At 44.5% G+C, this 15,639-nt stretch overlaps 1 protein-coding gene across 3 annotated transcripts in view; it reads right to left on the reverse strand.

The window, feature by feature from the left end:
* The window catches only part of LOC119951991 (multidrug resistance-associated protein 5-like), a 269,580-nt gene that overhangs the window by 158,289 nt on the left and 95,652 nt on the right, over window positions 1-15,639 (reverse strand). The window contains exons 8-11 of one of the 3 annotated variants that reach the window (XM_038775439.1): window positions 15,198-15,345; window positions 14,222-14,370; window positions 13,459-13,566; window positions 1,371-1,733 (exon numbers count right to left, since the gene is read on the reverse strand). In XM_038775439.1, coding sequence (XP_038631367.1) covers window positions 1,371-1,733; window positions 13,459-13,566; window positions 14,222-14,370; window positions 15,198-15,345 — 768 coding nt within the window. Of the gene's footprint in view, window positions 1-1,370; window positions 1,734-1,874; window positions 1,949-7,856; window positions 7,932-13,458; window positions 13,567-14,221; window positions 14,371-15,197; window positions 15,346-15,639 lie in introns of those variants that run through there. The other 2 variants (XM_038775440.1, XM_038775441.1) reach the window with 2 other exon arrangements.

Consider the following 15,639-nt stretch of genomic DNA (forward strand, 5'->3'; position numbering starts at 1 on the left):
AGCCAGAGCTCAGAGTGTTGACAGGCGAGCCCCTAACCCAGCTCCTTGCCTGCTCCAAAAACCAATTCAAATTGAATCCAATTCATGGTGTCGACAAGAGAGACAAACCAGATCCAGGCATTGCAACTGATCCCACGCTCATACTCTTGTTGACAGCTCTTCACCACATCAAAGAAGCGAAGTGGTTTCACTTCCTCTTTGATTACAGCAGAAAGCTGCGTAGGGATTTGCATTGTAAGGGAAGAGGGGCCTACAGGTGGACTCAGTGATCGGACCACCAGCTCAAAATGGCGACCCGATACTGAGATTCCAATGGAATCTGGCCAGCTCCCCACCGTGCGTAAATTTACATGGTACAGGCGTGAGGCTTGTACCTGGGCGCCGCTTTCAGCGACAGCACTAATGTGCTGTGATTCTCTAATAGTGGGAGCACTTAGATTCTCGAATGGAGAATCCCAACCATCATCTCTTGTCTTTTCACTTTACTATTGCTGACTGGCCTGATGTGTAGATCTGGTATTTTCCATTATTATTTCAGAATATCAGCATTTGCTGTTCTTTTTTCTTTCTTGTTATGATAACATCTTCCTGTTGAGCTTTGGCTTTCAAAGGGTGTGATAAAAGTTGATCGCAGAAGTAAACCGAGATTTAACTAAGGCCCTGTATGCATATTTTGCAATCAAAAATTCCATAATTAATTGTATTTTTACTTACTGAATAACTATAAATCAGTTATTCTCAAAATATATTACCTGTCATTATACCCTTTTATAAAAGTTACTCTGAGCAATGCCACTGGAGATTTGTTCATCTGGTACAAGTCCACTGACCCTAGACATCATTTCCAATATGTTACAATGTGCTATAAAAGTTTTTTTAAATCCTCACAAAAAAAGAGAAACAAAAAGTAGTCCTTAAAGGGCGAGGTTCTCTTCAACTGCAGGCTAAAATTTAAAACACTTTCCAATTGGCAACACTGTCTGATAAACAAAAACTAAACTGATCAATTGTTGACTTAAAAGTTCATAATTCCACTTTAACAGAAAAATAATTAATTTTAGTGTGATGTCATGCTCCTTTTCTGATTAAAGGACATTTGGATTTAATTTCCTATTTAACAACACCAAGAAAGATTTGTAGTATTTGACATGTATTCTGATTTTGCAATGATTCACTAAACCAGATGTTAAATAACTGTCCCATCCCTAGTGATGACATACCTAATAAGCACAAGCATTTACCATAAAAATATATTTAACAAAATTATATTTCTGCTTAGAAATTAATCAGCAACCAATTAAAAACATCTCATTAAAGACTTAGAACAGGAATTCTGATGCATAACAACTTGAAAACATGAGTAAGTATACCTGTTCCACAGTTAGGTTGATGTTGTGCAAGGCGCTCTGAGGTTTGAGCTTTGGAGCTGATAAATTTACATGTACGTTGTCACGGTCAAATTGCGTTTTAGTGTCACATAGCAGATGGTTATTTTGTTCAGCAAGTGAGCTCTCTGGCTTATCTTCGACATAAACATTCTTCCTTTTCTTGTTCAGCGCTTTCTCCTTTTCTTTTATCTTCTTTATTTCATCCTTGTTTAAGTTTGATGGCCAGTTTACGGAGCAGGCACTGCTGCTTTCCCATGCCAAGCTAGCGTTCTGAAACTCTATGGCACTATGTGGATTATCGGGTTCTTTCCTTACAACTTCTAGTTCTTCCATCAAAAGCAAGTGCTGAAGAGATGAGGAGACAAATTGTGATAAATGTAATGAAATAATGTTCCTAAAATATTACAAAATACTTCACTTTGGGAGCAGTGCTGAGCGGGAAAATTCAGAGTGGAGCCTGGGAATTTAAGTGATATAAAAACTTACCTGGGGGATTCTGAGGCCTTCACTTTGGTAGCAGAGCTGAGCGGGAGAAATTCAGAGTGGGAAAAAACTGAAAGGTGGCATCAAAGGAAGGCTGTGATTTGATTGGCTGATAGCGAAGTTGTGCTAAATTTGAAAATCCATAAAAATTACTGGTTATAAATTACTTTCAGACTGAGGTAATAGGGATAAATATTTTTTTTTAAAGAGTTTAAATCTTTGTAAAATCCAAATTAGAAACTAATTAAATAAAATAGAGATGGAAGGTCAAGTGATGTGCTGTTCCTGCATGATGTGGGAGCTGGTGGGCCACATTGTGGTTCCCAGATACGTCTGTAGTAAGTGTTGGTTGCTCGAGGAACTCCAGCTCAGAGTTGATGAGCTGGATTCTGAGCTGTGGACGCTGCGATACATCAAGGAGGGTGAGAGGTACATGGACATTGTTTCAGGAGTCAGTCACACCCCTTAAATTAAAGACTATGAAATCAGCCAGTGGTCAGGAACAGGAGGGTGTGGCTGTGAGTGAGGCAGGTAGGCGGATCCAGGAGGTAGGGTTGCAGGAGCCTCAGCCCTTGACAATGTCCAACAGATTTGAGATTTATCCTCCCAGTATGGACGGAAACGGGGACTGTGGTACAGGGAGCTGTTCAAGTGGGGAGAGGGGAAGGGAGAGAGAGAGAAAAGAAATGTGGTTATAATTGGGGATAGTATAGTTAGGGGCATTGACATTGTTATCTGTGATCAGGATAGAGAATCCTGAAGGTTGTGTTGCCTGCCTGTGTGCTCGGGTTCCTACGTGGGATATCTCATTTGGGCTGCAGAGGAACTTAGAGCGCGATTCTCCGCTCCCCACGCAGGGTGGGAGAATCGCGGGAGGGCCGGGCGACTCACGACACGCCCCCAGCGATTCTCCACCCCCCGCTCGGAAGAATCGCCGCTCGCCGTTTTTCATGGCGAGCGGCCTGCCGTTCCCGACCAGTTCACGACGGTGGCAACCACACCTGGTCACTGCCGTCATGAACATGGGCGCCAAATGCTCGTTTGTGGCTTGTGGGGGGCGGAGAGGGGAGTGAGCACCACGGCCGTGCTCGGGAGAGGACTGGCCCGCGATCGGTGCCCACCGATCGTCGGGCCGGTGTCTCAAAGGGACGCACTCTTTCCCCTCCGCCGCCCCGCAAGATCAAGCCGCCACGTCTTGCAGGACAGCGGAGGGGAAGACACAACCGCGCATGCGCGGGTTAGAGCCGTCAGCCACGCATGCGCGGGTTGGAGCCGGCCAACCTGCGCATGCGCGGCTGACGTCACTTAGGCGCCACCGTCGCGTCATTCTCGGCGCGCAGCCTTGACGCAAGCGTCAAGGCCCGGCGGCCGAGATTTACGGAGCGCCGCTCCTAGCCCCCCAGGTGGGGATGAATAAGGTACGAGGAGCGGCCTCCAAGGCCGTTGTAAAACTCGGCCGAGTTCACAACGGCCTTCCCGATTCATCGCGGGAGCGGAGAATTCCGCCCTTAGAGTGGAAGGGTGAAGATCCAGTTGTCGTAGTCCACGTAGGTACCAATGACCTAGGTAGAACAAGGATAGCTTTGGGAGAATGAACAGCTGGGAGCCAAATTAAAAGCAGAACCAAAAAGGTAATAATTTCTGCATTACTACCCGAGCCATAAGCTAATTGGCATAGGTTTAAGAAGATTAAGGAGACAAATGTGTGGTTCAAAGACCGGTGTGGGAGAAATGGGTTTGAAATCATAGGATATTGGCACCACTACTGAGGAAGAGGGGACCTGTTCCGATAGGAGGGTCTTCATCTGAATCATGCTGGGACTAGAGTTCTGGCGAATCACATAACTGGGGCTGTAAATAGGGTTTTAAACAAAATAGTTTTGAGGGGGGGGGGGTTCAGTTGTATGGAGAATTAGAACATCAAAGTTAAAGGAGAAGTTAGTAGTGCAGGTTAATTGGATGGCAGGTTAATTGGTTCGATCACAGCCCTGGGTCACTGTCCGTTTGGAGTTTGCAATACTCCCAGTGTCTGTGTGGATCTCACCCCTGCATAACCCAAAGATATGCAGGGTAGGTGGATTTGCCACGCTAAATAAGGACTTTAAACTGGTTCAAGGAGCCGAGGTCTCAGGAGGGGTTAGTAAAGTTCCTAGAAGACATATTAGAACAGAGGGTATAAAAGGTGGCAGGAATTTAACTTCAGGTAGAGCAAAAAAGATGACAAATATGAGATGGGAGGTGGTCAATGCAGGACTGAGGGTGCTGTACCTAAATACACGCAGTATACGGAACAAGATAAATGAGCTTGTTGTGCACACTGAAATTGGCCGGTACAATGTTTTGGGCATCACAGAGACATGGCTGCAAGGGGATCAGGCCTGGGATCTAAATATACAAGGATATATGTCCTATCAAAAGGACAGGCAGATGGGCAAAGGGGGCGGCATTGTTAGTAAGGAATAAAATTAAATCGATAGCAAGAAGCGATATAGGATCAGAAGGCATAGAATCTGTATGGGTAGAGTTGAGGAACCACAAAGGTAAAAAGCCCTAATGGAAGTTATGTACAGGCAGTAGTCAGGATGTGGGGCAGAAAATAAATCAGGAAATAGAAAAGGCAATATTACAATAATCATGGACTGGGACAATCAGGTTGGTAGTGGACCCTATGAAAAGGAATTTGTGGAATGTCTAAGAGATGTTTTTTTTTTGCAGCAGCAGCAGCTTGCGACAGAGCCCACTAGGGAACAGGGAATGCTGTATTTGGTGATGTGTAATGAAGCAGACCTGGGGCGGCATTCTCCCCTACCCGGCGTGACTGAGGGTCCTGGAGTAGGGGAGTGGCGCCAACCACTCAGGGGTCGCGCCTCCCCAAAGGTGGGGAATTCTCCCCACCTTTGGGGGCCAGCACCGCGCCGGAGCGGTTGCCACCAGAAGACTGGCAAAAAACCGGCGCCCCTAGCAGCGGGGCTGGCCGAAAGGCTTTCACCGGTCCGCGCTTGCGCCGGCAGTGACGTCAGCGGCCAGCTGCCGCTGACGTCACTGCCGGCGCATGCGCGATGTGGGGTTCTCTTCCGCTTCCGCCATGGCGGAGGCCGTGGCGGACGTGGAAGAAACTAGTGCAGCCAGGGCACTGGCCCGGACTCTGAGGGGGGGCCCCGATCGCGGGCCAGGCCACCGTGGGGGCACCCCGCGGGGTTCGATCTCCCCCCGCCCCCCCAGGACCCCAGGGGCCTTCTCGCGCCGCTGAGCCCGCCGTTCCAGAGGTGGTTTAAACCTCGGCGGCGGGAGAGGCCTCCCAGCGGCGGGACTTCGGCCCATCCGGGCCGGAGAATCGCCGCAGGGGCCTCTCCGATCGGAGTGGCGAGATTCCTGCACCCGCCACTTCCCAGGTGGCGGAAAATCTCTGCCACGGCGGGGGCGGGATTTTAGGCGCCCCCAGGCGATTCTCCGACCCTGCAGGGGGTCGGAGAATTTCGCCCCAGATCAGGGAACTTAAGGTGAAGAACCCCTTAGGGGGCAGTGACCACAATATGATAGAATTTACCCTGCAGTTTGAGAGGAAGAAGCTGGAATCAGATGTAACGGTATTACAATTAAATAATGGTAACTACAAAGACATAAGGGCTGGTCAGACTTGACTGGAAGGGGTGCCTAACAGGGAAGACAGTGGAACAGCAATGGCAGGAGCTTTTGGGGGTTATTCAGGAGGCACAACAAAAATTCAGCCCAAGGGGGAAACATGCAAAGGGGAGGACGAGGCATCTGTGGCTGATGAGAGAAGTCAAGGACAGCATAAAAGTAAAACAAAAAGCACATAAGTTGGCGAGGATCAGTGGGAAGCCAGTGAGAAGCCTTTAAAAGTGAGCAGAGGACAACTAAAAACGCAATAAGGGGGGAGAAGATGATATACGAGTGTAAGTTACCTAGTAATATTAAAGAAGGCAGGAAGTTTTTTTCAATCTATAAAAGGTAAGAGAGAGGCAAGAATAGACATTGGACCACTGGAAAATGAGGCTGGAGAAGTAGCAATAGGAAACAAAGAAATGGCAGAGGAACTGAATAGTTACTTTGCACCAGTCTTAACGGTGGAAGACGCCACTGGGACACCAGAGCTCCAGGAGAATAAGGGAGTAGAGGTGAGTGTAATGGCCATCACTAAGGAGAAGGTTCTGGGAAAACTGAAATCTGAAGGTGGATAAATCACCGGATGGACTACACCCCAGGGATCTGAAGGAGCTAGCTCAGGAGGTTGTGGAAGCATTGGTGGTGATCATTCAGGAATCACTGGAGTTAAGGAGGGTCTCAGAGGACTGGAAAATGGCTAATGTAACACCCTTATTTAAGAAGGGAGACAGAAGACAGGAAATTACAGGCCAGTTAGCCTTACTTCGGTTATTGGGAAGACTTTAGTATCCATTATTAAAGCTGAGATTGCAGAGTACTTGGAAATGCATGATAAAATAGGACTGAGTCAGCATGGCTTTGTCAAAGGGAGGTCATGTCTGACAAATCTGTTGGAATTCTTTGAGTGAAATTAGACAAAGGACATGATCGATTTAGATTTCCAGAAGGCCTTTGACAAAGAACTGTATAGGAGGCTGTTAAATAAGTTAAGAACCCATGATGTTAAGGGTAAGATACTGGCAATGGATAGAGGATTTGCCTACTGGTAGAAGGCCGAATGGGGATAAAGGGGTCTGTTTCAGGATGGCAGCCGGTGACGTGGTGTGTTGGTTGGTGTTGTGACCACAACCTTTCACAATATACATTAACGATCAGGAAGAAGGAGCAGAGGGCACTGTTGCTAAATTTGCAATTGATACAAAGATATGCAGAGGGACAAGTAGTATTGAGGAGGTAGGGGGGCTGCAGAAGGACTTGGACAGGCTGGGAAAGTGGCAAAGAAGTGGCAGATGGAATACAATGTGGAAAAGTGTGAGGTTATGCACTTTGGCAGGAAGAATGGAGGCATAGACTATTTTCTAAATAGGAAAAGGCTTCAGATATCAGAATCAAAGGGACTTAGGAGTCCTAGGTCAAGATCCTCTGACGGTTAATGTGCAGGTTCAGTCAGCAGTTAATAAGGGAAATGCAATGTTAGCATTCATGTCGAGAGGACTAGAATACAAGACCAGGGAGGAACTTCTGAGGTTGTATATGGCTCTGGTCAGACCCCATTTGGAGTGTTGTGAACAGTTTTGGGCCCCGTATCTAAGAAAGGATGTGCTGGCCTTGGAAAGGGTCCAGAGGAGGTTCACAAGAATGATCCCTGGAATGAAGAGCTTGCCATATGAGGAGCGGTTGAGGACTCTGGGTCTGTCCTCGTTGGAGTTTAGAAGGATGAGGGGGGATCTTATTGAAATTTACAGGATACTGAGAGGCCTGGATAGACGGTTATTCCACTCCTAGGAAAAACTAGAACCAGAGGGCACAACCTCAGACCTTTAAAGCAGAGATGAGGAGGAATTTCTTCAGCCCAGAGAGGATGAATCTTTGGAACTCTTTGCCGCAGAAGACTGTATAGGCCAAATCACTGAGTGTTTTTAAGACAGAGATAGATATTTTCTTGATCAATAAGGGGATCAAGGTTATGGGGAGAAGGCAGGAGAATGGGGATGAGAAAAATAGCAGCCATGATTGAATGGTGGAGCAGACTCAATGGGCCGAGTGGCCTAATTCTGCTCCTTTGTTTTATGGTTTATGGATTTGGTATTTCTAGAACGCCAAAAAATTCAAGTGGGTGGGTGGTGGTAGGAGAGTCAGGAGAGACTGTGGTACAGTGGTATTGCGAGATCTCAGGCTAATGCTCTGGCGTGTCAGTTCATATCACAATGTGCCTGCTGGTGGAATTTAAATTCAATTAAACAAGCTGGAATTGAAAATGAAACTCAGTAATGGTGACCATGACAACTATCAATGATTGTTGTAATAACGCATCTAGTTCACTAACCTGCCTTTACAAAGGAAATCTGTCTTCCTTACCCAGTCTGACTTACACACAACTCCAGACCCACAGCCAGGTGGTTGAAACTCTTAGTTTCCCTCCGAAATGTCCTAGCAAGCCACTCAGTTCAAGGGCAATTACAGATGGGTAGTAAATGCTGGTCTTGCCAGTGAGGCCGATATCCCATGAAAGAATAAAGAAAAAAAAAAAATCTGGCCTTTGATTTAGACTTCAAAAAGGATGGGATATAATCCCACGATAAAATATGCTCTATAAAATGCAAGTTGACGAACAGCTGTTTAATAATTTATTGGCCTCAATCATGAAATGGATGAAAGTTTGACAAATTCATTTCATTTGGAATTCTTGAAAGTCAGCCCCGCACATCTCTCCCAACAAAAATAATCTTGCGGCTATATATGTACTTGACAGTATGTCATTTTATACAGCATTTATAATCTATTTTTCAAATTGAGCCATAACCTGTTGCTCATTGTTTTTCCTCAATTCTTCTTCCTGACAGCTTTTTGTTCTTGCAAGTTCTTATTTTAGTGTTAAAATCCAAAATTTCACACTGGATTTTAGTATACTGTTCTCAGTGAGAAATAATACTTGAAGTCAACGGCAATAAAAATTGGGAGAAATATAAAATGAGGTGCAGACTGGTTATTTCCCATGATAACACAGTACTAGGATTTATTTCTCGAGCTACAGAATTTAAAAGTCGTGAGTTATGTTAGCTTAGTCAGGCTGCACCTAGATTTCTGTACACAGTTTTGATCTCCATACTACAAAAAGCATATAACAGCACTGGGGAAAGTGCAGAAAAGATTTACAAGGATGGCACCAGAACTGAAAGATTGGAGCTTTCAGGAAAGTTTGAACAGGCTGAGGTGTTTTTCATTAGAAAAGAGAAGACCTGATAGGGGTCTTTAAAATTACTAATAGGTTAACCAGGAATGATCAGGGATGTGAAAAAATGGTTCCACTTAGGGCAGAATTTAAAACGAGGGGCCATAAATCCAGTAGGGAAATAGGAGAAATGTCTTTACTTGAGAGTGGTTTAAATGTGGAATTCACTTCCACAGTAAGTGGTTGAAGCAAATAACTTTGATGCAATCAAAGGGAAATCAGATGAGCACCTGATAGAAAAAGAAATAGGAAGATATGCTGAAAGGCTGAGATTACACAGATAGAATGGTAGGAGACATGGGTGGTGTATGAACACCAGCACAGATTATTTGGGCCAAATCGTCTGTATTATAGATTCTATGTAAATTTACACTGAGTTACGCCAATCAGTATTCCATACTATATAGCATACTCTATTATAGAGGGTTCATAGTTTTGTGGTATAATATCAAATGTTTAAAGCATAATGCTAATTTTCTGTTCATAGGAAATACGGGCTCGTCTATCAAAACTGACTTTTTGAACTGTTTTAGGAAAAATCACAATTGTAACATTCTATTAAGCAATCACAATTAGCAGATTTATTCTGATCAGATTGAGCAACAATTCACAAACTGCAGTAGCAATGGTTCCCTCATTATAACATTTAAGATAATGGTAATTCTATTTAATAAAACTTTTGATCCTTTCTAACTTACTGTTAAAGAGGAATTTTGGCTGGTTGCAATTTTCTTCCTTGATAAGACAAGTCAAACTTGTTGGATTTTAAATTGTCGTGTGCCATGAGCAAGCTTACTCACTCATACAAAATTCTTCTTGGTGCTTGCCAAACTGGCGCGGGCTGTCCTTCCTCATCAGGTGCATTTTTACACATCAGAGGTTGACCTAATAATGTGTATCATGTGACCTTTTTAATCTTCAGCACCTGAGCTTTCAACTACAAAATTGCTTTAGAAACTGACTTTGAACCAATGAAAGCTTCTAAGACCAGTATTGTCCAACAGGAGTTGCTAGCGAGCCATGGAGTTGCCACAACACTATTACAGCCTCAAACACTAATGTTTGTAAACGAAAATTGCATTCATGCTTTAACAGGCATTTACAGTAGAACTTCCATTATCTACATGAATGAAGCTGCTTGATAGATAATAGGATCAGGTAGGCAATTGAGCTGCACCATAACACAGAATAAGAACATAGAACATACAGTGCAGAAGGAGGCCATTCGGCCCATCGAGTCTGCACTGACCCACATTAAGCCCTCACTTCCACCCTATCCCATAACCCAATAACCCCTCCTAACCTTTTTTTTTGGACACCAAGGGCAATTTAGCATGGCCAATCCACCTAACCTGCACGTCTTTGGACTGTGGGAGGAAACCGGAGCACCTGGAGGAAACCCACGCACACATGGGGAGAACATGCAGACTCCGCAGAGACAGTGATCCAGCGGGGAATCAAACCTGGGACCCTGGCGCTGTGAAGCCACAGTGCTAACCACTTGTGCTACCGTGCTGCCCTAAACATTTCTCATTAGCTGAGAGATTAGTAATAATTATATTATGGTACTAAATTAGGAATCTTATACTCTTTCCCTCCCTTATTTAATTTACTTTCCAACAAAGTAATATAGGTTATGGTTTAAATCACTGATATATTGTCTCAACTATCATTCAGCTCTCTGTTGTCCACTGAGAGATAGTGAACAAAGAACAATACAGCACAGGAACAGGCCCTTCAGCCCTCCAAGCCTGCGCCTATCATGATGCCTGTCTAAACTTAACACTTCTGCACGGCCAGGGTCCCTATCCTTCTATTCATGCATTTGTCAAAATTCGTCTTAACCGTCGCTATTGTATCTGCTTCCACAACCTCCCCCAGTAGTGCGTTCCAGTCACCACCCTCTGTATAAAAAAACTTGCCTCCCACATCTCTCTAAACTATGTCCCCTAGTAATTGGCTTTTCCACCCTGGGAAAAAGTGTATCACTATCCACTATGTCCATAATTTTGTAAACCTCTATCAGGTCACCCCTCAACCTCTGTCGTTCCAGTGAAAACAATCCAACCTCTCCTCATAGCTAATACTTTAATACTAAGACTTTACTGAAGTCCATATAGACAACATCGACTTTTGTCAATCACCTTCGGCACTTCCACAAAAAACCCAATCAAGGTCAATTAAGGAGGGGCAATAAATGCTGGCACAGCCTGCGATGCCCACGTCCTATGAACGAAAAAAAACAATACAAAGATTTCTTTCAAGGCTCCAGCAATTTCCTCTTTCGCCTCCCTCAGCATTCTGGGGTAGATCCCCTCAGGCTCTGGGGACCTATTTACCTTAATGCTTTTAAAACACCCAACACATGCTTTTGGGTATCAACATGACCCAGACTATCTACACACACTTCCCTTGACAAATCATCCACCAAGTCCTTCTCTTTGGTGAATACTGATACAAAGTACTCCTTTAGTACCTCGCCCATTTCCTCTGGCTCCATGCATAGACTCCCTTCTCTGTCCTTGAGTGGGCCAACCCTTTACCTGGCTACCCTCTTGCTCTTTATAGAGGTATAAAATGCCTTGGGATTTTCCTTAATCCTGTTTGCCAAGGACTTTTCATGACCCCTTTTAGCCCTCCCGACTCCTTGCTTAAGTTCTTTCCTACGTTCTTTATATTCTTCAAGGGTTTCGCCTTCTAGACCTTACGAATGCTTCCTTTTTCTTTTTGAATAGGCTCACAATTTCCCTCATTACCCAAGGTTCCCGCAACTTGCTTTACTTATCCTTCATCCTCACCGATCATGCCAGTCCTGAATTCTAATCAACTGATGTTTGAAAGACTCCCACAGGACGATTTACCCTCAAACAGCCGCCCCAATCTAAATTCTTCAGTTCCTGCCTAATATTGTTGCAATTAGTCTTCCCCCAATTTAGTACCTTCACCTTATTCACAAGTACATTAAAACTTATGGTCACTGTTTCCGAAATACTCCTCTACTGAAACTTCAACCAACTGGTTGGCTCATTCCCCAATACCAATACAGCCTAGTTGTACTATTTACATATCGTTTCATGAGTTTACCTACTGAGTTTTTTTTTTAGAAAATCCTCTGGGCGTGATTCTCCCCCCCCCCCAACCTCAGAAAAATCGCCGCTCGCCGTTTTTCACGGCGAACGCCGATTCTCCAAGCCCGATGGGCCGAGCGGCCGGCCCTTCACACCCGTTTCACGCCCGTTTGGGGCATCTAGGGGCCCGATTGGGACGGGAGCACCACGACTGTGCTCAGGAGGGGACGGTGCCCACCGATCGTCGGGCCAGCGTCCAAAACGGACACACTCTTTCCCCTCCGCCGACCGGCAAGATCAAGCCGCCATGTCCTGCTGGCCGGCTGAAGGGAAAGACGGCACCGCGCATGCGCGGGTTTGTGCCGTCTGCGCGATGAAGTCATCCGCGCATGCGCGGGTTGGAACCGGCACCCCGCGCATGACTTCACAAATGCACCGGACGCGCGTCATTTTCGGCGCGACGCGGTCGCTGCCGAGAAGCACGGAGGCCCGCTCCTAGCCCCCCGGGTGGGGGTGAATTAGGTGCGGGGAGTGGGCTCCGAGGCCGTCGTGAACCTCGGCCGAGTTCACGACGGCCTTCAGATAATTCCGCCCTCTAACTCTGACTGATCAGATTCTCATATAAATTTGGTCATTTCTGTTGAAAAAAACCTTACAGGGCACCTCGGTGGCGCAGTGGGTTAGCACTGCGGCCTCACGGCGCTGAGGTCCCAGGTTCTATTCGGGCTCTGGGTCACCGTCCGTCTGGTGTTTGCACATTCTCCCCGTGTTTGCGTGGGTTTCGCCCCCAGAACCCAAAAATGTGCAAGCTAGGTCGATTGGCCACGCTAAATTGCCCCTTAATTGGAAAAAATGAATTGGGTACTCTAAATTTATTATAAAGAAAAAGAGCTTACATAACTTACACAATAGAGGCAAATTTACTTTAAGTGTGCATATTTGCTGACTTAACATCTGCCACCATATAGTCACCAAGGAAGTCACAATGATCAAAAAAACATTCACATGGTCTTTTTTTGTCTTATAGGATTGGATGCTTCCACCCCGCCTGCCACAAGATCGCCACGGGTGGGACACGGACCATGTAAAGGTCCGTTGACCTCGGGCGGGAATTTCTGGTCGCCGGACGGGCATAGCCAGTGAATCCCACCCATAATTTAGCAGTAAATCTACAAAAAGTCAATTAAAGCAAGCTCAGAAAGCACCAAATCTATACCAGAATCTGATTAAGCACGCCTCCAGTCTTTCCTCATCTAACTATCACTATAACTCTCTCGTCCCTTCTTCATATACTTATCCAACCTCCCTTAAGTGCATCCATACTTTCCACTTCAATAATTCCCTAGGCTGACAAATTCCAAATTCTCATCTTTCTCACGGTAAAGAGGTTTCTTTTAAATTCCCTATTTGATTTCTTGGTAACTATTGATTGTCTCTTCTATGAAAAATGCTTGTTAATATAGAAAAACAGACAAGTCCTTTTCTTGGATCTGCTGACATCTTTGAGTTAATGGCTAACTAAAATATTACGGGACAATCATCTGCGATCAATAAATGCCATTCAACTAGTTTTATACTTGCTTAAAATTTTCAGGGACGGTATACACACTTCAACATTTGTATGGTAAACTGATCATTCATTGTAACTCTAAGGATATACCTTAAATCTGCCCACTGCAATAGATGCCTCTGACAGGGCTTTCACAGATATGGGTGTGATTTTCAGGGCAAAGGTCATTGCATTAAATACTGCAACAATTGTAAATGCCTACAGGGATAAAAGGAAACAACGTCAGAATTCATAGTAAAAAAGAAAATGCTTGAAACATGTAGCAGGTCAGTCAGTCAGCAACTGTATGAACAAAAACGTATCTCTGCTGGGGGCCTTCCTGAAAGGGCTCTCCTTCTTTAGGAGGTCTTTATGTGCGTTTTCCTTATTTAGGGAGACTGTTGGTGGGTCTCTTTAACTATGGAGGTCTGGTGGGGCTGGGGTGGGCAGGTCTTTCATTGTGGGGGGAAGGTGGCCTGAAAGAGTTACCCCCTTGGCCCACCATGAGGTCCACCGCATCAGGGCCCCACTTGCCAGAATCAGGACTGACTCTCACCCATGTGATTCCCGGCCCAGAGGACCGGTGAATCATGTGGGCCCGGAGAATATGGTACTCTGCTACCTGGGGCACGAGGTGGAGAATTCAGGCCATTATCTGGTCATTATTACGTTGCTATTTGTGGGACCTTGATGTGTGCAAAATTGCCCGTCATATTTCTCACATTACAGCAGTCACAACAGTGACTCTATTTCAAGAATCGTTCATCGGTTGAGAAGCATTTTGGAATATTTTGAGGTCTTCAAAGGCACTATATAAATGTTTTTTTTTCAAGTTTCTTACATTCCTACTAACTAGGAGTCTAATTGAGTTTACCTGTGCTGCAGTGAGATCATATCCCATCGCCATGTGAAGTGTGAATGTGCAGCTACTGGATACTACAACCACAATTGGAGCAACACCAACTGTGATGCTCTGCACATAGCCTGCTTTCTCCAGAAAATTTCTCTCTTTGCTTCTGATCACTGCGGGGAAAAATTAACAAATTCAATCGTGTTTTCTAAGTGATCCAGGAAAACTGTTCACTTGGTGAGAGGTTCAAATACGAGGGAACAGAAGTTAAAGATTATAAGTTAAGATTCAGGATAGAATGAAGTGGAACTTTTTTAAAAAGTCAGGTATGATAAATTTCTGGAAAGGCTAACTGGTGTACTCATTGGCTTGATATGCAATTAGATAAATTTCTGGACAGATATGGGAGAAGGGAGGTTGTACAGCAGAGACCTTCAAAAGGGATAAACCTGTTGAGGAATGTTGCCTGTTCTTCATTCTAAAACTCCTGATTTTCCATCACACTTCATAAGTATAGTTTTCTGTCAGATTTATTTTAAGATATTCATAATCAGCTTGGATAAAATTTAGTTCTATGTACAACCATTAAAATATGTCTGCAGTCATACTTTCTTTAGTATCAGTGACACTTTCAAATGTTCTGAGAAAATAAGGATTGGATTTTCACTGAGTTTTCAGTATTAAAAAGTTGACATCTGTAAAAGTGACCATGGAGCTCCTGGGATGTTGTAAAAATAAATACTCAACTGGTTCACTAATGTTCTTTTGGGAAGGAATCCTTTTGTCCTTACTCAGTCTGATCTATATGTGATTCCAAAACCACAGCAACATTCTCGTTGTGTAACTTGCCCTCTGAATGGTCTGTCATGTCACTCAGTTGTATCAAACCAGGAAAACCACCTTTTCAGGGCAACATGAGATGGATAATAAATGCTAACCATTCCAGTGATACACTGAGAATGAAGTTTTTAAAAACCATTCGTTCTCACAGTGAACTTACAGTGAACCTTTTCAGCAAACAATTTTTCCCAGGTGTACATCTTGATGAACCGAATGGAGTTTAGAATCTCGTTCATCAACCGTACACGTTTGTCAGTGACTGTAATGCATTGCTTCCTGAAATAAGTTGTCAGCCTAGACATAAACATCTGGGAAAACAGGAGAAAGGAATATTGTCATCAATGTTAAATCAGAAATGAATGTAAGGTGGTTAATCCATAAACAAGTAAATCACTATTCGTGCCTTTTTACAAGCATGTATTAACACTATCAACTGAGCTTGTTACCTCAGCAGCCATAGCTGATAAAGACAGCAACCAGGCAGGTAGCCAGCCACCTGTAATGCTAATAACAATATACAGAGATATCAATGATTTATAGCACCACTACAGTGTTGCAAAGGTTAATCCTCGAACAACATTTGATAAACAAATCACTACTCA

Source organism: Scyliorhinus canicula, chromosome 17 (genome assembly GCF_902713615.1).
Source record: "Scyliorhinus canicula chromosome 17, sScyCan1.1, whole genome shotgun sequence".
Classification (NCBI taxonomy): domain Eukaryota; kingdom Metazoa; phylum Chordata; class Chondrichthyes; order Carcharhiniformes; family Scyliorhinidae; genus Scyliorhinus; species Scyliorhinus canicula.